Genomic DNA, 23,084 nt, shown 5'->3' on the forward strand with positions numbered 1-23,084 from the left:
ATTTTATTTCCATTTCAGACTCGTCGAAGTTCTAATCTCTCCACGACCACTGTGCGAGCAAATGCATCCGCTCTTATCTGTTCAAGAACCGTTATTTCGAGTCTTGCACACCACTGCGCCTCACACAGTGCTGGGTTAACAGGCGCAGAGAGAGCGAGAACTGAACAGAGCGCTGTTAGAACAGCTGGGGCGTCGCCAGCAGAGGCCCCCATGGCCTCATGGCCCCATATGCACAAGCAGAACTTGCAATCGGCCGTGCTCTCTCTGTCTCCGTCTCTGTCTGGCCATTCGCTGTGAGCTTTGTGGCGTCGCTGTCGCTGTCGTCGTCGCTGGCCGTCGCAGCAGCGGCTTCTTGTTTCCGTTCCGTTTCGTCTGGCCATTCGCGTTTTTCCTAGAGTCGGTGCGGGCTTCGTTGCGCGGTTGATTTACAGTTGGTCTCTCTGGCCTGCCTGCGCCTGGATAACGCAAGTGCGTGTTAAAAATAGCTAGAAAACGAAGAAAAAACCACCCACAAAGATAAAAACACAGTTTCTCTTATCGTGGCGCTGGAAAAACAAAAAATTATCAAATAAATAAAATGCGGAAATGCAAATTTTTGAGGGATTTTAAAACGCCGCATCCTGGAAAAGTGTCTGTGACTCTAGGTTTTTTTTGTGTGCGTGCATGTGTGTGTGTGTGAAATAAACAAAAAGGCGAAAGTTTGTTGTTGGTTCTCCGCACAGGCTCTCTCTCGCACTCACTAACGAGCAACGCTCTTAGTTCCTGTTCCTCGTTCTCTTTTGCCTTCCTTCCTTTGGCCGCGTGCAAGGTGTTTTGCAAGCAAGGTATGCCACTGGCGCTGGCCCTGGCTGCTGTATGCAACTGGGCCCACCTTGTGCGAACACACCTTCCTTTTCCTGTTTCATTTCCCTACATTCTTTTTATTACTCTATTTACACTTTCCGACTCCTTGTGTGGGCGTACACACTTACATATGTGTGTGTGCTCTTGTGTGTGTGGCTTAGGGAGTGAGTGAGTGCGCGTTTGGGGGCGGCTGACATCTCACACCTGACGTTGCTGCTGTCCTTGTTGTTCCTGTTGGCCAAGTTTTTTGTTGCTTCCAGAAGTTGCGCTGGCAACCGTTAGGGCAAAAGCAACAACATTAACGAGGGCGAGTTTCTCTCATGCTGTTCAATTCTCTCTTTAAAAGAAAACCCAACCAGACTGCCTGCTGCCTGCTGCCAATTCATTGCCAACTCTGAATTTAGCCGGCAATAAAACCGAAAGTGTCTGGCAGCCAGCATTCGTCCTCCTCTTTGATGAGCCGCCGCCACCGCAGACGCCACTCGGATGTGATTGGAGAGATCTTGGCGTTTCCGCCGTGCCGTGTCCTTCCGCGTCGCTAACAAGCTGAAGTGCCCGTGACTTGAGGTGAGTACAGTGTGCAGTGTGCCTTTTGCCCTACTCCTCGTATGCTTGGGTATTGGTGAGGGTAGTGGGTATGATAGCTTCGATCAGCGTTTGGCAACGTGGACCAGAGGGCTGCCCTTAATCAAATATTCTGGAACAGATTTAAACAAGGAGTCGATCTGTTAATCTCTTATGCCAAGGACTTCGCTAGGGTATCCGTGCGTCGGGTCGGAAAGTAAAGTTTACTTCCAGTTTGATTGCCGTTTTCTATTAGCGAACGGGCAAACGGGCAAACGGGCAAACGGGTAAACGGGCGGGCGCCTGGTGTTCCTTATCCGTCGCCACTCGCCCGGAGAGAGGAACACGGTCCCAAGCAGCTGCTAATGGCGCGCGTTGGCTTGTGAAAAAAAGCGAATGCGAAGAGAAGGGGGCGGAGGAAGGGCTGGAAGGCCATTTAGGGAATAGGGAGGTCTAAGCAAGTGTGAAAGTTCCATACCCATGCCCCATGCCCCGTGCCCCATGCCCCCTCCTCCATATGGTGGTCCCCAACATATGGTGGAAGCTAATTTTCTTTCGACTTCTCGAATCTGTGAGCATACCATATGTACATACATATGTACATATATAGTAAACACAGCAGCCACTCGTAGGTAAATATTTAATTTAATATGTATTTGGAATATTTATTCAGTGGTTAAGTCAATTATGTGGGAATATACGAGTATTTAATGATCCTAAAAGTTGGAATTAGCCTACCATCCGATAATCCAGTATTTATTATTCAAATGAAATCAGTTTCCTGCCTTTCATCAATTTGATGTGGCCCCAAAGACAGACGTACAGACAGACACTCGGAATCTGTCGCTTAAAGTGACCCTAGGTCCTGGGACCTGGGACCTGGGACCTCGTTATGTGCACACACAGAGGGTCCTAAATCAAATTTACATTCCGGCAATCATCATAAAAGAAAGCAGCAGAGCTTGCCCCCGGGGCAGGTGCAGCCCCGTCCGAGCCACATAGGTACATATATAGTATACATATGCAAATGATGGGGATGTGGCCCAGTGCCCGGGTCCCAAAGTCCCCCTGAAAGTCCCTCCTTTCACGCAGGACATGTGCGTGCGTGCGAAATCTGCGAAAAAAAGAGGAGAGAAAAAAAATGATTAACAAAGGCTCCCCGAGGTGCGGCTAAGGATTGGGGAGTGGGGAGTGGGACGAACCGTACTCACATGGGGAATTACATCCATCGTCGCGTAGACCCAGACGGAGGCGGAGACGGAGACGGAGACAGGACGGAGAAGGAGCCTAGCCCCCTCGGGACAGGCGCAGTGCGGCTGTCAAAACAAGGCCCGGCCCTCCCTTTGAGAGGGCCAGCTGCTGCTCTACTGGTTAATGGCATTTGAGGAGGGGCACAGCCCCCCAGCTCCCAGCCCCCCAGCTCCCAGCCCCCAGGCCACAGCCTGAAACTCGAGCGAGTAATTTGTGTCACGTTTTAATTTTTGACGCCGCAAAGGACATTCGAGTGTCTCTGCGATGCGCTGCTCCGTGATTATGACAATTAGGATTGCGTTGCGTTCTCCTTGGTATTTAAAAGGGTTTATTTTGTAAGCCCCTTTTTCCAAAGGCAGAGCACAGCGGTGGAGCAACGTGAGTACTCGTGTGCATAATTAAGGCGACACAGGAGCCGTGTACAGTCGCTTTACAACGGACCATATGGCATGGTATGCCGCTTTAAAAGGTTTCAATATTTAAGGCGGTCTCTGGGCCAACAGAGGGAGACAGAAGCAGGGTTTTTGGAGCTACGTGGCAAGCCACAGGTCTTAGGTTTGTTCAGCAGAATATTGATAGATCTATGAATATAGATCCCTAATGGGTTTTTCCGTCCCTTCCCTACCTTCTCCATCTGAAAGCCATTTATCAAGCGTTATCTATTGGACATTTCCCGTTCAAAATTATTGAATTTTAATCCCAAATGCCTTGTGGGTATAACCTGAATGAGTCATGAATCACCTGAAACTAGATGGGTTTCACGAGCTAAGGCACATATCAATCAATTCCGTTGAGGTCGTTAGCAATGGCGAGGGGTGTTTGAGCAGTGTACATCATATTTAAATGTTTGTTTTTCTCAGTGTAATCAGCTATCATTCATCTTTTGAACAGTCGCTAATTGGATGCGCTTCCATATCAATCACTTGCGGCCATAATTGCAATTGGGAATATTATTTTTTAGCCTTGGAAGCGTCCACTTCTCCTGTGGCTGTCAGCCGCCGCGTCAAGTGGTTGGTTCAACATGCCACAAAGCGGCACAGAATCTGTCAGTGAAATGTCCAACGCCATTTGCAGTGATTTCTGCTCTGCCACTTTGATGCTGCCACGGGATCTGATTCTGAAACGCAACTCAAGCATCCCTGGGCTGCGTCAGCGCCTGTCAGACTGCGTAACTTTCAAATGGAAGACCGGAAGGCTGGAAGGAAAATGTGGAAAAGTTTGACAGTTTTTCTTGGGAAAAAGTGCAAGCTGGCCAAAACTAAAGACAGCTACGACAGACATTAGATAGTCCGGACTCCAAAGATCGGAATGGAGTCCCAAGAGATTATACAAATATCCCATAAACGAACGGCTATGGGGACCATTCGCCTGGAATGCGAAAACGGGAAAGGTGGGATGGGAATGCTGCTAATGGAACTGTCTTGGAAGATCCCCAAATAATGGGCTGGGCTCTAGCGATTCCATCCTTCATCCTGTGTCGATAGCAAATGTCAATTGAATTCCGTTTTAGTTGCATTTCCTCTGAACAGTTACCGTCATCTTTATTGGGAAACCCTCGGAAATGAGATGGTCATGGACTCACTTCGTCTTCTCTGACTCCTCCGAGTCCTCCTTTTAAGAGAGATAGAGAGAGGGAGGGCATTCGGGCAGCGTCAGCGAGAGGTAACCAACAACTGCGTAAACAGACGCAGACAGGACCGCGGCAGGACATCAAGGAGGCCCAAGGAATGGCCGGGAATGAAGGAATGAAGGGGGTCTTCAGTCAATTTGACAAACATGACACAGAAACGGAAACGAGAACGTCGCTACACAGCTCCTGACTTGCAACTTGGGGCAGCACTGGCAGTTGCCTTAATGGACACTCCTCAGACTCGCTGCCGCGGGGCATTCCTCCTTCAAGGAGCAGTGGGGCGGCCAGAAGAGTGTGAAGCGGGGGCAGAGGGGGAAGCGAGGCAGAGAGGGAGCCTGGCAATTAAATTTTTAAAATGCCATTTCAAAAGCAATTTCGAACGGCAGTGCAAATTAAAAATGCCAACTGTCTGCCAGTACGAGGCCGAGGACGAGGACGAGCACTAGAGTGTGTGTGGTGTGGTGTGGTGTGGTGTGTGGATAGGCGAATGGGAAATAGAAAGCAGAGAGTATACGGAGAAGCACAGGGCCGTAGGACAGCAAACAATATTTTCACAAATGAACGTAAATTGAATTTGTGGCCAAGGAATGGCAAGTTTTGTCTGCGGCTCTGCCCCAAAGAAAACTGTAAGGAATGCCAGCAGTCGAGGGCGGTATGCCGACCATTAGGATACCCCGCTACCAGGATTTATAGTCTTTATATTCCACCAGACACGCAGTGGCCACAGAACTCCCAAAATGATGGAAAAAAACTCTCAGATTTGGATGAATAAAGGACAATAGCCACGCACTTCTGCAAAGGCCTATATACCCGGCTAGCCTACGATTAGAAGGTAATCTTCAAGCAAAAGCAAGTTTTGCCGAGTTTTCTATGTGCTTCTGGGCTTTTTTTTTGTGGGTCGGGTCGTCATTGCAGTGATGTGATCCCAGGCAAGCCGGCGCCAAGTGCCGGGCCGGCGCCTGGCTGGCTACTTTTTCTTTCGGCGAAAACCCATGTGCCCCGCCCCGCCCCGCCACGCTCCGCAGCGCCCCGGCCAGTGCCAAAAGAGAATGCGTTTTTTGGGGGTTCTGTTTTGCTTGGGACATTCGTCGAACGGAGTGCCGATTCCCCATCAGCTGTTGGCATTCCATACCCCCCTCTAGGAAGGGAATTCCCCGAGGAAATGCAATTTTAACTGTTAACCGCCCTGCACCCCAACACTTGAACTCCCTTCGCTTCGTTACGTTTCATCTCATTTCGTTCCTTCAGGTGTACAGGCTGTACCGTTTTTGCGACTGTACCCCTAACATTCTGCAATCTTCACAGCCTGTACCTTTTTGTTTCATTCGGTTTTTCCGGCTTATCCGTTAGGTTCATTCAATCTTCAGGCCCTCGACTGCTCAGACTGTACTTTTAGTTTTCTTTGCCATTTTCCTGCCTTGCCTTGTGTCGTACTTCGTTTTACTGTTTTCCTTGGAGTCTGTTTCGGTTTAAGGGATTTTTCTTTTAATTAAATTGGCAATTTTTCAAGCATTTTTTCACTTTCCCGCTCCCTTTGGCTACCAGCCAGCCATGAACTTTGTCCTGCTGGTCGTCCGGTCCAATCTCAATCTCAATTTGATCAAAAATGAAATGAAAACAATGTTTTTGTGCATTCTCCTTTGGGCCATTTGAATGCGGATGGAATATTTTGCAGAACTCAATTTGATAATGCTTTAGACAAGCACTTTCCCGATTCGAATCCATATTTTCTTTTGACATTCTTCTTTTTGAGAGCAGAAATGGGCAGAAAGAAAATTTAAGGGTTCTCAATTTAATTTGTGATGGGTAGGGGAGATCTTTAATTGGTTTCCAAGAAAAAGGACAGAATCCAAGAAAGATATATGTAAATACATACATATCCGAGTAGATAGAGAAGTTTAACTATTGCAGTGGACATCAGATGAGGCTTACTGAAATTAAATAAGGAAATGAATAATGAAATGAGCCTTGGGATTGTCAGATATTGAATATAATAAAGTCAAAAGAGGGGCCTAGCTTAGGAGGTTACTTATAAGAAGATTTTTGGCAATGAATGGAATAGTATAATTTTGTTAGAATAAATATATGATCCTTAATCGATCAGTGACGGTTTTCGAATAACTAAGTTAAGGAAGTAATCCAGCAGAACATCGAGAAACTCGCTTTCCATCTCTTTCTCTTTCCCAGTGTGGCTTTTCAGCTTTCTTACTGGTTAGTCCTTGCTTTTCTTTTTAGAAACAGGTGGTACTAAAGTAATTCCCTACCCCGATCTCATAATTTTCGAGGTACAAGCAGCTACATAAGTGAATGACTGATTGGATGAATGAAACCGGATCTCTGGCATTCCCCCCCCATCACCACATTCCGAAGTGATAATCGTAAATGTTGGAGCATGCCTTTTAGTGGGTTCGGGTACCGTTTCCGTTTCTTCGGGAGGGGCCCCCCCCAGTGACTAAACGAAGAATTTCCTAGGCAGAGCCAAAGCGGAATATCAAAAGAGCAAAGCGGAACGAAACGAAACGAAATGAAATGAAACGAAACGGAGACGCACAATGAAATCACTTCGCGTTCGAGTATCTACTATATGGTATGTGGGAGAAGTGTAGTCGTAAAACCATGATAAATACATATGTATTTGGTTATCACACGCCCAAAGCCAAAGCCATAATCCCAGTCGTACAGGCGATAGGCCACAGGCCACAGGCTACAGAAAAACATGCATATAAAATATATACAAAAATAGTAAAAATGTATTCCATCAGCATGTGTGTAAATGGTATCGTGCAGATGTGTGTATGTATCTTTATTTATGTTTTATCTGCATACCAGTGGGCTGTTTTTTCGTTTTTTTTTTTTTGCTTTTATCAGCAAAAGAAATTGTAGGTTAAGTACTCGGCGACATTTACCATCAATTTTGGGTGACAGCGCACCCCGGATAGAACTGGCGGTAGGTTCGAAAAGGCCAATTACTGAAATGGAAATAAATACTTGGTTCACTTTTCAACATAATCTGCTCTTAGAGAAATTAATTATATCGAGTGGTCCCCCAAATGGTAGCCAAGGTCCCCCCTCTCCTTCTGCTGAACTATTTTTTTAAAAATAAAAAATAGAAGACAATATTCTGTGGAGAGAGCAATGGGGAGTAGAGGTTGTTGCGGCAGTAATTTAAAGCCCAGTGTCCAGTGGAATTTTTCGAGATAAAGATAGGTCAGCCGGCCCTTCAGAGAGCATTTGATCTTAAGGAACATACATATACAATATACTTACATAGAAAGAAGAATACTAGGAATGAAACATCGTAGAGCAAAGCAGTATTACTCACAGTCTCAATGACTGTCGCCTATGGGAAACTTGTCCACAGAATCAACGTCATTCGCATCAATGTGAAGCAGTCATTACTTTTGAAATGTTAGAGAAGAAGATGTCTCAAGAGTATGGATGGTTTCGGATGGTCTATTTTGATTCGATAGAGATAATATCCCTACAGTCAATAGCTGAATACGAATGAAACCAAAACAATCTCTTTGTACGTACACACTAGATGGCATAATAGCTAGAGTGAATATAATATCATAAATAATGGTGCAATATCATATGGGCACAGGGTGCGGCATCTTTTATGGCATTTGTGAACCGACTGACGTGAATTCAGTTAAATTTGAGCCATGGATCGCTCCACAGCGAAACAACCCGCTGAAGTAGTCCTTCATATCGTGTGCATATCGTCGAGACGCGTGAAAAAGGTCTGAACGCAGATCTCCCCAGATTTGAGGCCTCCGGGGGTGTTATTTGTGGGGCAGCAAGCCTCAATGCCATTGAATAGCTCAAGGCCGAAATCATCGCTATATCTACTGTGTATATCCTGTTAAAGGATTCAAGTTCTCTTTGCAAATCGAGTGTTTTCCCTTACAGTTATTCGATGTTTACATGGCGCACCCTGTACATGTGTCCGATGATCCAACAACACGTTCAGAAGTTACAGTAAACTCGATCGTTTTGAGGCGTTTACCTGCCACGAGTTTCCCATTTCCTCACGACTGGTGCTGTATTCCCCAAGAAATGTGACATTTGACATTTGACATATGACATGGCCCGCCATTTGAGGCCTGGTTTCAATAAATTTGAAACATATCCCACGGCAATTATCAAAAATCAGAGCTTCCTCACGTGCCGAAACCCCATAATGTGGAGAAGTTGACGGAACTGCTTATTAATTGATATTGGAAAATAAATTAGTGACGGGGCGAAAAAGAAGGAACAAAGCGCGAGAGTGATTCAGTCGAAATGTTGCGATAGCGGCTCCCCCTCCCCCTCGCCCAGGCGAAGGAATATTCGGGTCAGAACTTTAACTTTTAATCTCTCAACTGTTGCGCTGCCCAAAACGAACGGAGGGAGTGCCACGCAACAGTTGCCCCGCCCCCGCCCCCGCAAAGTCCCCGAAGGGGGATTGGGGCGTCCTGCTGGTTGCGTGAGTTCGATTGATGACGCTAGCGATTGATAGTTCCCGCTGGGGCCGAGAACTCGGAAATTCCATGCCATTCATCAGCTCTCCGTTCCCTCTAATGTTGTGCACAGTGGAATGGAACAGCCGGAACGGCCCACTCGTATCTGAAGGTTAATCCGAACTTTTCAGACAATTTGCTTCTGGTTGTGGATGCATTTGAACAGCTGTCGTCGCACTGTCATCAAGTTTTATAGGCAAATATTACAGAGAGGCAAACACCTTGTGACGATGTTTGCCCAGAGTTCTATCAGTTCTGGTTGGCAGCAGCGAAGGGAATACAGAAATGAAGCTGAATCTTCTTCTGGGAATATCCTACTTCAAAAACTTCATGCACAAAAGTGCTAGAGCCTACCCACTGTCCTAGTCGTTGGCATTAGCCTAATAGCCTTGACCAATTCCATTCCGAAAGCCCAATCCCTTTCCCATTTTCATTTCCATTTCCATTCCCGTACAACCCCATCCCGGAGGCAGACCATTAGTCAAAGCACACTAATTTGTTGTCATAAATTTTATGGATTTGCTGTAAAGTTGCTTTTTATACGGCCTTTTGTTAGGACATATCACAGTGGATTCGTCGGATATAGACATAGATACGAATTCGAATTGATAAATGTTATCTTCTTTGACTTTGTTTATGGGTGCAATAGGTAGCTACGTTTTTTCCTTATGTATGTAATGGGCTATAAGGTAATACCCCATACGTCATTGGCTCCATCGTTCAGTTGTTCGAAATCACAGCAGGAGCTAACATGCAGAGTGCTTTTCCCCTGAGAATTGTGTTCAAATCTGAGTCGGAACATATGTATCTCATATCTCAGGATCTATTCTCTGATAATGCCTTTTATAACAGTGCAATAGATTAGACTTTTGTTCAGTGCAAAAAACCATCGACCGCTTATCTAAAGCCACACAAGAAGTATACGATATATGTTAAAAAGTCAGACGTACTTATGTACATACATATGTACATATTTATTTATCTCTGAGGTCCAACAATCGACCGTAACATTTGCTTGTTAATTAGACCAAAAGCGCTTCTAATCGATTGAGTGGAACCATTGTCGGGGATGTTGTCTGAACGTCGGGCAGACATGTAGCAGTGAAGTGCGATTCTCGGATAGTGTGAGGTTTTCCATTCACTTCATTAATGGACCAAACCCCTGGATTGAGTGGCTTTTATCGAAATAAATCGAACGCCAAGAAGCCATTTATCGATTAAGGAAGAACGTTTATTCTCTGTATAAATGGACTTAGGCTATGGATTGTGTTGGATCGATTAACAATAGAAATAGATAATTGCCCAAACGGTTTTATTCCCAATCTCGGAAAATGCATTCTTAAACTTTAAATCTGGAATCAAATATGCTGCCTCGGGCTCGAGTGGCCTCAGTGCAGTGCCTGGCAGGACGCGTGGCCGGCATCGCAGGGACATTAATATAGTGCATACTCGTAGATGCACTTACTTTGCCACTTCATCAGGCACGAGGAGCTCCGCCGAAGAACTCCACTCTGAATATAAAAAGAACCATTGGCCATGCTCTCTCAAGTATTGCCAGCACGTACCCATTGATGGCGTTTGAGAGGTGCCTCGCACGAGTCGTATGTGGCGCTATGCACGATAATTCACATGACCATAAAGGCATTTCAGGCAACGCTTCTGCCGCCCCGCTGCCCCCGGTGCCCCCGCTGCCCCCGCTGCCCGCTGAAAAGGTTCGTTAATCCATTAAATTTGATATATGCTCGTGTGGGTGGCCCTGGGCTCCCCGGGATCCCCTGGAAGTCCTGCTTGCATTTAGACAAATGCCATTCGGTGGGGTAATGCCTCGATGCCGATGTGTCAAGTTCCTAGAGAGATGCTGCTGCTGCTGCTGCTTCTGCTGCCAACACAAATCAAAATGGAAAGAACTCGGTTTCACTTTTGCCATTTCTCTGCACTCTGCCACACTCTGCCACACACTGCCACAGTGCACGTGCCCCCACAACATTATGCAATTGTTTTTGCCCCACACACACACGCACACATAGCCACAGCCACAGCCCGTGCCACACGCTGAAAGGAGCACAGCGGGGGGTGGGGGGCGCGTCATTTTGATGTCTCTCACAGTGGGACGCCTTCATTTGGATGCCGTCGGGATTATGGCCGAAATAAACTGAAACTGAAATTGAAATGCAATAAAATACAACTAGATATTGCAAAAGCGACTCTTAAATGCCCCTGGTCTTGCCACAAAAACGAGTCATCCGGCACCCCAGCTGCAGCTGTAGTTTATAGCGTGTTTCGACTGTTAATATCGAATGGGCACAGTGGTCCTAAGCCAAAGAAAACCCCATTTAAGAAAGCAGAAAGTGCTAGTAGGAATTTCCATATGGAATATCGTTTCAGATCCATCGTTTGCCCATCTCCTGCGTCTCTTTCTTTCTCTCTCTCTTTCGTTTCTCTGGTGATCGTCGCACTCTCAGCGGGAAAAGAGATAGCACTAAGAGCACACATAGCAGACATGCACTACGTGCATTAAATAATATATTTTCTTTAATGTTTAATGCTTAATCTTCAAGTGGCTTGTACTATGGCTATGCATAAGAAAGGCTGCTGCTGAAATGTTAATCGGAATATTTTAGAGGAGAGCAGAGCAGAGCAGAGCAGAGCAGAGCAGAGGAGAGGAGCCATGCCATACAGCGATACGTGACAAATGCGAGTGTCTCTGGATCGGATCTGCCATTACGTAATGCTCACATATCTGTGTGTCCCACAGTGCCTGCCCCACAGCCCGCAGCCCACTGTGCGTGGGTGGGTGGGGGGACACGTCCGTTCAAGGACGCATTGCGATGGCACCGCTCGAAAATGGCATCCGGGTGGGTGCTCGAGTGCAGCTCCATGGCGCCGGGCGCCGGGCACTGGGCGCCGACGCTGCTCCCTTGTGGCCCTGGCCATGGCCAGAATGTACCATTTCCACTCTATCCGCTATCTGCTATTCGCTGGCCGCCAGCCGCCATCCCCATCCGTGGTGGGATTCGTTTCTGTCAGCACTTGGCACCCACTTGTGTGGTATTTTGCTTTACACTTACACTCTCCCGCTCTCTCTCTCTGCACCCCCCATTCCGCCCCCTATTTCCCTCTTCCTCTTCCTGTCTATTTGTCTCTCTTCCTCTCCCTCTTTGCCTCCCTCCCTCTTTGCCTGTCTGTCTGGGATGCCTTTTGTTTCCTTTTCTGTTTTCGGTTTATTTGTGGGAAAGGAGGCGGCTACAGGGCGACAGGACGACAGGAATTGTCATGTAAATGGGTTAAATTCTGACATTAAATTGTTCGTCCCAGAGATTTTTCATTTGTAAACTCTGCCATGCCGCTTTGATGCTCGGAAAACATGATTTCCCATTTTCAGCCGACTGGCCACAACACCCCACAGCCCCACAGTCCCGCAGCCCCGCAGTCCCGCAGCCCCCCATTCTCTTTTTCATTAAAACTGAAACCCAAACCAAAACCAAGAACAGCCCTGGCTGTGAATCGGTGCCTGGGGGCATAAAGGGATTTGCAGCATTTTGTTGATAATTGCATTTCGAGATTTGCGAGAGACAGAGAGCGAGAGAGAGAGAGAGAGAGAGAGAGAGGGAGAGAGACGTCCTGGCAAATCACTGACGGACCACAGAAATGGTATTCAAATAAAATGGATTATAGAATTTTAGAGAATCTTCTGCTCGGTTGATAATCTTAAATAAATTAAAACACAAGAGAGAGCCCTCTCTGGTGGGTGGAGAGACGTAATATTACTAATCAATGCTCTGAAACTACATTACTGCTACTGGACTTTTACATAAAAACGATAAGGGAGTATCTAATCAACAAATGATAATTGAAACTGATAAAATTCTGTTCGCTAGAAAGTGCAACATCGACCCTACAGACAGCTGCAATGCTTCCAAGAATGGCATTTGTTTGTTCATGGGAAAAGCAGAGCCTCAAAGGAGTTCTGCGGTAGTACAAGTGGATTAGTAGGTGGGCACGTCCTTGCTCCCGATTGCCAGCCAGCCAGCCAGCCAGCCAGCCAGCCAGCCAGCTCGAGAATCCACTCTGCAGCCTACTGAAAAGTTAATTGAAAGATCTGTATGCACATTTATATACTACCCTTCAAATCAATAACTATTACTTAAACAAAGGGGAAAACAGGGGAGGGAGAGGAGGGCAAGGAGTGACTGTGGGTGCAAGTTTAATTGCATGCAGATTGGGGGGGGCAGATTGAGGGACGAAAACAAGGTGAAACAAAACGGCGCCCAACTTTTGTGCGGGGGGAATCATGCAGAGCGCAGCACATTTCAAATTGGCCATTGAACTTTCATATCAAAACACACAAACAAAACAGGCAGCAACAGCGAACGGCCAACAGAACCGGGGCGAAAATGGCTTTTAAAATGCTAAAAACACGCGAGAACCGCGCCCCATCATAATTGGAAATGTCTGTAAGAATCGTAAGAACCCTCTCCCCGAACCCGCCCCCCGCCTCCCGCCCCCCGCCACATAATGGCTCGTACGAGTACATCCGCTGCGCCCCAGTCCCAGTCCCACCTGCGGCGCACCTGCCCCCGGGCGGTTGTTAACAACTTTGTGGAAATTACAATGGGGAAAGGAAAGTGGAAAGTGTAATCAAAGTGGTTAGGAGGTCGTTGCTTTAAGGGCGAGCGATTAGCGTGCAACGTGTAGGCCCCGGGCCTACATGCAATCCCATGAGAAATTCAATTTCCCGAATCGATTTACATATTATTTGCGTGGGTCCAGCCATTCTTTCATCTTTATTAGATGATCAGAATGAGATCTAGCACCTGTTGGGATCACAAAGAGCTTATCCAAATGGTGGATATATAGCTTGGGCCTATAAATAGATCGAAATTGGAAAAAGTTTTAAATTTTTGTTGCACCTTGCACTCGTTATCCAACCATTTTATGGCTCGAATGGGAAACGGTTTATCGTGTGTGCAGAATTGGCTTATAAGACATCAATAATTGTCTGATAAAAGACATACATACATATATACATAGATAATAGATAACCGAGCTATTAACAGTTGATTGCTGAGCTAAAGAGAGTCATATAAATGTACGCATTCAAGTGGAAAGAATACCGAGCTACATACCTTCTCTGCCAATCCTTCAATACATAACTTAAAGAACTAAATATAAGGAGGACAAATAAATGGCACCTCTCGTTAATCCAACTATCAGGCAATGGCGATCCAAAATAGACTTAGTTTCCACATCGTTTTCGGAATATTAGATTGGGTTAGGCCCTCCAACGGGGCCACGCATAGGCCAGTATGGCCCTTAGCTAAGGGAATATTAGAACCCTTTTATTTTCAAAATTATGGATGCCACAACAGCCACAGCAGAGCTCAAAGATCCCATCAATGTGGGAAATAGTATACCATACTACTCTCTCCCCCCCCCTCTCTCTCTCTCTCTTTTGTGCAGGTTTGTTCTTATCAAGGTCTCTTTCTGTAATGGCCTTCGAAGGCATAATTAATTGCAGTTCCCAAAAAAGAACATATTACTGCAAAGAAAAGCTGGTTTATATATGTACATATATACATACATACATATACATACATATGTATGTATTTCGTTGAGTGCTGTACATTTCGCTTTCGCAGAATGGATTTTAAATATTTAAATATTTAATTTAATTAATGGCAAAAATGACTTCCCTCTCAAGAGTGAAAGAAAAATGAAATATTGACCACACACTCGCACATAATTTCGTTTGCTTTTTGTCTTCTGTTTTATCTGAAGAACGGCCATGGAAACACTACCATCTGTTTGTAGAGATATACCATTATAGCATCCCAAAAACAGTATATAAAGATGGTATAGATATATGAAATCCATATGGAAATATTGTTTGGGCGTGGAGTAAAATAGAAGTGAAGTAAATCGAGTGAAATCTGATAATAAATCGAATACCATCGGCGTCTAAAGTGGAATAATCTTTTTTTCTTGGTTTTAATTGCAGTTTCCTAATGCCACTAATCGCACCCGTGAAATGTAAGTACAAGGCTTTAAAAAGTAAATAAAATACCATTTGGCATTAAAAACTTTCAGACTTCGTTGCGTAGACGTCGGGGCCCTATCGACGTCCGTCCCGTCCCGTCCCGTCCACGCCCCCCGCTTCGCCTCCACTGCGTAAAACAATCAGAAATCGAGTGAAATAAAAAACCCGAAAAAGAAAAACCGCACACAAAGCAAATAAAGAGGAGAGAGAGCCAGAACCAGTGCCAGAGCCAGAGCCAGAGCACACAGTAGAATATACAGAGAAATCAGCGGAAAATAACATTCGAAAGCAACGGCAAAAACGAAACGAATGAAATCAAAACACCAAAGAAGAGTAAAGCGACGACCCACACGGAAGAAAGCAGCAGAACGACAACAACAACCACAGCAGCAGCAGCAGCAGCAACCAGAGAGAAGCCCATAGAAGGGAGCAGGGTCCACCCACTATATGCCCTAGTATTGTCCGTAAACGACGAGTACTTTATTGTGGAATGAAGGGCGGCGGTGCCTACATCAGCATTGGCTCAAGCACCAGCAGCATCAACAGCATGGGGAGCGGCAGCGGCAGCGGCAGCAAGATGACGCTGGGAAAATCTGTTAAAATGTACCTGACCATATTCATAGCCACGACCTGCATCTACATGGTGCTGTATCAGTATCACATGTCCCGGGAACCCTTCGCGCCCAGCGAAGTCGGAAAGGTAAGCCAAACTACCAAATAGAGCCTTTAGTCAAGGCCCAGATTGAAGGGCTCTCTGGGAGGACATTTACTGGGAGTTTCCAAAGCGATCCATCCATAAAAGACATTGATTTTATCCATCTGAAGCTCTTAGAAGTGGGTATTCGCCTTACAAGGCAGCTCCAAGCAGTGGATGGATCTGCAAAGCAGTTGTTTTTTTGCCGAGAGAGCAGTACCACTCTCATATCTCTCTCTCGCCCACTGCCGTTTCCATAAGAAAACTGTAGAAATTTCCAGTAAGTGTCATACGGGCTCAAGGAACCGTTGATTGCAGTTGTCGCCGCCGGCCCTCGCTCGTTCTTCGTTTTGTCTTGTTTCCATTTCGTTATCTGTTATACATTGTTATTCTGCATATGTATGTATGTCTGTTTGTGTCTGTCCATATGTATGTATGTGTGTAATTAGATACCGTTTGTTAATTAGCTAGAGCGAGTTCTAAGCACACTTCTCTCCCACTCGCACACTGTGTTGTACAACAGTCGTCACCACCCATCGCCCACCGCCCACTGCTACGAGATGTGGGACATCATTAATATAACAGTTATTAGATAAACCAACGTATCGGACAGGCAGGAGGAGGCAAGATTGATAGCCAATGCCAGGAGCTGGTCGAAGATAAACATGTTATCTTTGATGAATGGATGTTTGAAAGGGCTCCAAAGGGATTACACAAATCGTTTACGCCAGCGATAGGGAGCGCAGCGCAGTCCAGGGGCGTGGTATTGGAAGGGGGACATAGATGATAGTGTGACAGGTGTGCCCATCAAAGCCGTACAGTAATAGATCAACTACGTGCCTTTGCTGTTGTTCCGTCTATCTCCATTTTAATGGGTGAAAGTTAGAGAACTTGGATTTTCGAACACATACATATGTATGTTAATGTTTGTAGTTATATCTTGTGATTGTTGTTACCGATTGGGGGTTTCTGTTCAGTTGGGCTAGGTTAGTTTCAGTCTCTTGTGATTAGCTAGTTGCTATCAATCCTATGTATGTGCTCGTATGTATGTTTGTTCTCTAATCAACTATCTATATCTGTCTGTAATTGTTTCCTTTATGTTCTATTTCTTGTTCTATTTCCACTTGATCTCCCATCCGTAATCTAATCGCTAACAAACCGTAACTTTAGCATCAAGAGAAATCATCATCATCGTCATATATCGCCTCATATTTGTGGTCACCCATGTCCCTGCTAATGGCCAATGCAACAACAACAACAACAACAACCACAACAACAACGACAGTGTCTTCAACAACAACAACAGCAACAGTAAGCAATGCAGGACAGGTGGGACAGGGATCATCCTCTGGGTCCATCCGAACGGTTTCATTAGCTGCCACCCGACCCACACAAGCATCGTCATCGGCATCGATATCGGCATCAGCGGGTGGCGCCGCCGCCCATAAGACTGCAGCAGCAACAACAACAACCACATCAACCACTCCCCCAGCAACAGTTACAACAACAACCACAACAAGAGCCAATCCGATCGCCAAAAAAGGTCCAGCATCCACATCCATGTCCCAGTCCCAGCTGGACGCTGCCCATAAAATTCGACCAACATTCGTTGCCGCTTCAGAGCCCGTAAATATATTGACGTAATCGTAATCGTAGCCGTAGCCGTAGCCGTAGCTTTAGTTTTTCTGTTTGTACCCCCCGTAGCACTGCACGGAATGTGGATGTCACAACCAAAGCACGAAGTCTTCCTTTTTCCTTCCACTTTTAATGCTTTTCCGTTGAGCGAAAGATCGAAATCCTAGCCAAATCTGATTGATGCTTTGGTGTGGCATACTTTCCATATAGAATAAGTATTTTAACGATCTATCCACAGTGTTTTTGCCCCCCAACAGCATCCACTTTGTATATTTTTTGTTCGTTTTTCTTTAATTTGGAGAAGTGCATCCACTCTGTGTACATACTCGAATAACTTTCGCTTCTCTCCGTGCAAACACGAGTACTCGTATGTTTGATTGCTAATTATGATTGAGCTGGTGGCTTGTGTGGTGGGTTTTTTTGTTTTTATGTTCTTTTCGTACTCTGAACTAACTTTAACAATTTCCTTGATTGGTTTTTGTGGCTTGCATCGCTGGTCGTCACAAGTGCGTGGCACGAGGATGTCATTACACTGTATACATATGCACCTAAATTGAACAACAAATTAGAGCGGGCTGTTGAGTTGGCCATAAACCAAAGCTGAATGGCAAACAAGCTTCAATTTTGGTTCGAATGGAAATACCTTACGGGAAATTATTAAAGCCTCAATCGGAAACAAGGCGTTTGCGGCACTTGAAAGTCGGTTAGGCAAGCCGACAGTATAATTTGCACAAACACAAATTAGTTGACTAATGCATTCCATATTTGCCAGACACCAAGCGGAGCCACTCGTTGCATGTTAATTATAGTGCCATTAGGACCATAAATAGGCATAGATATAGATTGCCATCACAGCAATTGCTGTATTGCTGTATTGCTGTATCTCTGTACTGCTGATGTTTGTCTAACCAACTTTTGTTGGCCACACGATGTGCAAATTGGTTGGCAGCTATCAGTATCACGATTTCTGGGTTAATCACATGCATTATACTGGAATTAACCAGCAACCAGCCACCGCGAACCAACTATTCCCCCGCTCCCTTTTCTGTTCCACATCCTTTTCAAAACGATGTGCAAACAAAAAGACTTCCATTCAGCATTTTGCATGAGTCTAATTTGAAAATTGCTCAAAATGCAGATACAAATACAGATAGAGATAGAGATACAGAGGGAGAGGGAGAGAAACCGAAACCGCCGACAGTAACAGCAACAGCAACAAATGGTATATATATATATACATATATATATATATATACTATGTTTATAGAACATTTGACTAGCATTGAAAGGCTCTGGTGGGTGGGTGGCTGGTGATCTAGTTTCTAGATTCATGCAAAATGCAAGCCAATTGAAAAGATTCACGCGCATTTGTTGGTTTCTGTCATTTAGTAGTAGTTGGATCCACTAACAGCAATGCAGCTGCCACTGCCCCTACGTGTGCCCTACACTCAATGTCAGAGGTTGGGCCCATCAGCTGGGAAGGAAAGTTGTGGTCACCCTTTCACTGCTAAGCCACATTGCGAGAGAGGGCAGAGGAAGTTGTGGTCTTCATTCAGTAGCTTAATAGTTTTCAGTCCAGTATAGTGCTAATCAATGCAGTGCAGTGTTGTGCAACGCAGCTCAGTGCTGAGCAGCGGGTGGCATCTTATCTACCTCGTGCAACCGGAGGAGATCTTGCTGTTCAGCTCAGCCCATAATCCATCCAACTTAGTGGCTTTTTTTTGCATGCTGCCATGGACACATGACCCCTCCAGCTCCGCCTCCACCTCCCATCCCAACCCGTTCCAATCTATCTCTTTTCTTTATTTAAATATCTGGGTTTATTTTGCAAAGTAAATTTGAATTTGAATGCTGCTTCCACCCGCATTTTCCTCTGCGACCGCCACTGCGACTGCCATTGCGAGTGCGCGTATGAGTGTCAGGGAATGGACAATTTGCAAAGTAGTGCGGCGGCTTATTTATTTTCAACGTCATTCGTTCAATGGGCCATTCGGTTACATGCAAACAATACAGCACAATACCATCTGGAAATGGAAATGAAAATTGAAATGGAAGTAGAAATAGAAATGGAAATGAAAATGAAAATGGGTGTACTATTATGCCAGTATGTCGGTTACTGGTGCTGTGGGGCTTGAGAATGCGGTCTAGACACGCAGCCCCCTCTGCGAATGGGGGCGGATGTGGTCCAAGCCGATCCGTTCGCCTGTAAATTAATTTGCATAATTGCTCATAAAAAGAAACTCACGCCGCGTTACGCATCACCACACCCCACCTAACGAACCACTTTGCCACCCACCAACCAGCACAAGTGCAATGCACACACACACACGCACACACACTGCCACCACCTTTACCACTTGAGAGTACGGCCGTAGATAATCCTATCCTTAAACACTTGACCCCGCAGCCGCCCCTGTACATAATCACGCCCACCTACCGGAGGCCCGAGCAGCTGGCGGAACTGACGCGCCTCGGATACACGCTGAAGCACGTGGCCAATCTGCTGTGGCTGGTCATCGAGGATGCGAACAAGACGAACCCGCTGGTGGCGCACACCCTGGACCGCATCGGGGTGCCGTACGAGTACATGGTGGGTGAGTATTGTCGTCCGGTGTCATGTCCACACCCCATTCGAGTGATATTTACGAGTTCCCGATGCCCATCCCATTCCACTCGCAGCACCCATGCCCGAGAAGTACAAGCAGACGAAAAAGGCCAAGCCGCGCGGCGTCTCCAACAGGAATCGGGGCCTCGAGTATCTGCGACAACATGCCACCGAGGGCGTGCTCTACTTTGCCGACGATGATAATACCTATGACATTAGCATATTCGAGCAGGTATGCTATCGACATTAAGGGGCCGTACTCCATTAAGTACTGACGACTGGGCTTGTCCTCCTTCTCCTTCTTCTCCTCCTCCGCCTCCTCCACAGATGCGGTACATCAGCAAGGTGGGCATGTGGCCCGTGGGGCTCGTGACCAAAACGGGCGTCAGCAGCCCCATTATACGGAACGGGAAGCTAGACGGCTACTACGATGGCTGGATAGGGGGACGGAAATACCCCGTGGACATGGCCGGATTCGCGGTGAACATCAAGTTCCTGAGGCAGCGACCCCACGCGCAGATGCCCTTCAAGCCGGGCTATGAAGAGGATGGCTTCCTGCGGAGTCTCGCGCCGTTGGATAACGACGAAATAGATCTGCTGGCCGACGAGTGCCGAGATGTGAGTGTCCCCTGCCTGCCTGCACTCTGAATTAATGATCGAACTAATCATGCTTCCTATGTGCTCACAGATCCTCACCTGGCACACGCAGACCAAGAAGAATCCCCCCGCACAGGCGTTGAACAAGACGCGCTACAGCAACACCAATCTGGTGCACATAGACAAGCTGCTGGTGCGTCCGTAAGGACGTCAGACTGTAGTTAGATATAGATAGATATAGATAAACCCGCGCAGGGGGTCCGTTTAGGAAAGCGAGTGAGCTCACAAAGTGTCCATGGACTTGACCAGTTGTACAGGTACAACCTTGTGTTAAAGTCCCGATTCCACGCTTTTATGTGGACTGTGAACCAATCAGAATTGATCAGATCAGTAGATCCAGTAGGTGTACATTATTACCATAATCATACGATACGTTAGCTAGCTCTAAGCGCGCACTCTCCTACGATACAGCCAGGCTTTGTTTGACCCCAGACACCAGACACTAGACACTAGACACGGCTCCTACTACATGCATACGAGTACGTATATTTGTAATCACACCTTAAGTACTCTACTCTACTCTAAATCATATCGTATCGTCCTCGACTACTACTACTAATACTTTTTGTAAATATTCGCCAATCTTGATTTAAGTTTAAGCAATACTTTTGTTTTGGTTTAAGTGGAAATTTATCAGATTTCTCGGCCACAACGAATTGGATCGGATGTTCCTAAAGCTACAAGAAGATACCCCACAAATTGTGCATTCAATTCCATCAACCTTTTCACTCATACCCAAGAGACAACCAATGCGCGAGGTCAAGGCCTCCTCCCCAACCACAACAACTATTGGTAAATAGTAAATGGTAAATGTTAAATGGGGACAAGGTGTCAACTAGAAACTTATTTCCCGGAATGCTCCTAAGGAACACTACCCAAAAAGCAGCTCAAATGTGGGCCGCAGCCATTTCAATAATTCATGTTGACACAGTATGTTCTGCAGGCAGACACGAGCCGGGTGGCACAGATACTACCACTGCGACTATCCTACCCGTAACTCAAGGCACGGACTGGCCCCAAAGCATACCGAGCTCTGGGTGAACCTCCGAATCGCGTGCAGAGCTGCATGCCAGTCGATGCGGCGGCGGGAAGTACAGCAAACAGTTTACTATATGCTAATGGGATTCAATGACTCAAAAGTTTTGGCAAAGCAAAGCAAAGCAAAAGCAATTCCAATTCCTGTAGAAATTATGCACACTTTGTTTGTTGAATTTTGTCCTTTCAACACACAAACACTCTATCTCTATACCTATCTCTCTCTCTGTAGGCCTAAGGATCTGTTGTACGAGTAGTTTCGAATTCTAGGTTTCCAAATGCAACACTTTCGCACTATCCCTAAGCATCTAAGTATTTGATAATGATAAGTTAAGTTTACAAAGATAAAGATAAATACATTTGTATTGTACTATATTCAAGTTATGAACTGCACTGAAATACGCCTACGTGTAAATAATATATTCACCAAAAAGTTGTAACCAAATTTTTACAAGTCCCGATATTGTACGGGAGCTATGGAGCTAAGGAAACTATGACAAATGGTATTATAAAATTTATACAATTTATACAACGGAATACGGAATACGATAAGCAGCAAAGCAATTAGTTAGGTACTTACAAAAAATCTTACAACAAAATACTAATATACTATTTAAACTACGAGTACGAGTACGAGTACGACTACGAGTACGAGTATATATTGATTGATATATAATGTAAAACCAAACCTCTTCAAGATATCTCAGAATCTTCCCCAGAATACTAAACGATACAGAAATAGTACACGAGTACGTCTAAAGCTATTCTCTTATTCAAGTAAATTACAACATAAAATGTTTAAACCTGACAGAACTTCAATCATTTTTTAAGCAAAATAACTTTCAATAAATTTATCAATTTTCTAAACCATTTTCAAAGTACATACATACATGATTCCCCCATCTCTTGTTTTTATTTATACAATACATATTTCTACACACAATGAGAACAAACTGATGGAATGGATCGAGAATCTATACATGGAATTTATTTCGAAACAAAGATATATATGTCGTATTCTTATAAACCGGAAAGTGCAACTGGAGTAATCGAAGCGTGTTGGCGATCTACTATATATAAGAGTTATCTATCGACTAGTGGCTCCAGGCGGCAGCATCAATCAACTGGTTTAGAGTTCCTGCAGTCGCTCTTCGCGTAAAGAGAGGCCTCGTCCCAGCATTTCCCATTTGCTGAAAGTTTTCTCAACTGTTCAGACATATGCCATGGCTGGTTCGCATTCGATCAGATACTTGCAATATTTTACGTGTATTTACCATCGCTGTTTGGGCACTTCGAAACTGGTTCGAATCTCTGCTCTCAGATATACTTTTTTTTGTATCTTTTAAAGTACCAATTCTGAATTTTCGTCGGATGCACAGCAACAGTAGGATTCTACTAGGAAGAGTGCGGGATAATCGTAAGAGTACTACATATAAGAGAGGACAGTGCATCATCTAAAAGCTTACATTAAATGGCACTAATCTGGTCACTATTTTTATGTAATATAGTAGATCCTACCCTTCTTTTCGGGTTCGTTCCTTTAACAATTTGCAAATAGTAAAATATTGAATCGGAAACTTCTTAATATGTACTTTGTAACTTTTTTTAAACACATCTAGGTTCTACGTAGA

At 45.3% G+C, this 23,084-nt stretch overlaps 1 protein-coding gene across 3 annotated transcripts; it reads left to right on the forward strand.

Moving 5' to 3' along the window:
• Nucleotides 1-371: 371 nt before the first annotated feature.
• Nucleotides 372-22,297, forward strand: LOC6598968 (galactosylgalactosylxylosylprotein 3-beta-glucuronosyltransferase P). 3 transcript variants are annotated; one of them, XM_026992037.1, is made up of 9 exons: nucleotides 372-468; nucleotides 1,190-1,410; nucleotides 14,789-14,820; nucleotides 14,878-15,527; nucleotides 16,692-17,147; nucleotides 19,564-19,750; nucleotides 19,836-19,993; nucleotides 20,089-20,379; nucleotides 20,450-22,297. In XM_026992037.1, exons 4-9 carry the CDS (start codon nucleotides 15,318-15,320, stop codon nucleotides 20,561-20,563), a joined length of 1,416 nt encoding a protein of 471 aa, XP_026847838.1. In that variant the 5' UTR covers nucleotides 372-468; nucleotides 1,190-1,410; nucleotides 14,789-14,820; nucleotides 14,878-15,317; the 3' UTR covers nucleotides 20,564-22,297. The 3 variants fall into 3 exon arrangements, with proteins under 3 accessions (XP_026847838.1, XP_002024056.1, XP_026847839.1); XM_002024020.2 differs by lacking the exon at nucleotides 1,190-1,410; XM_026992038.1 differs by lacking the exon at nucleotides 16,692-17,147 and having other exon boundaries at nucleotides 389-468; nucleotides 20,450-22,294.
• Nucleotides 22,298-23,084: the final 787 nt, after the last annotated feature.

The sequence above is a fragment of the Drosophila persimilis genome, unplaced genomic scaffold (genome assembly GCF_003286085.1).
Source record: "Drosophila persimilis strain 14011-0111.01,24,50 unplaced genomic scaffold, DperRS2 tig00000700-arrow-arrow-pilon, whole genome shotgun sequence".
Classification (NCBI taxonomy): domain Eukaryota; kingdom Metazoa; phylum Arthropoda; class Insecta; order Diptera; family Drosophilidae; genus Drosophila; species Drosophila persimilis.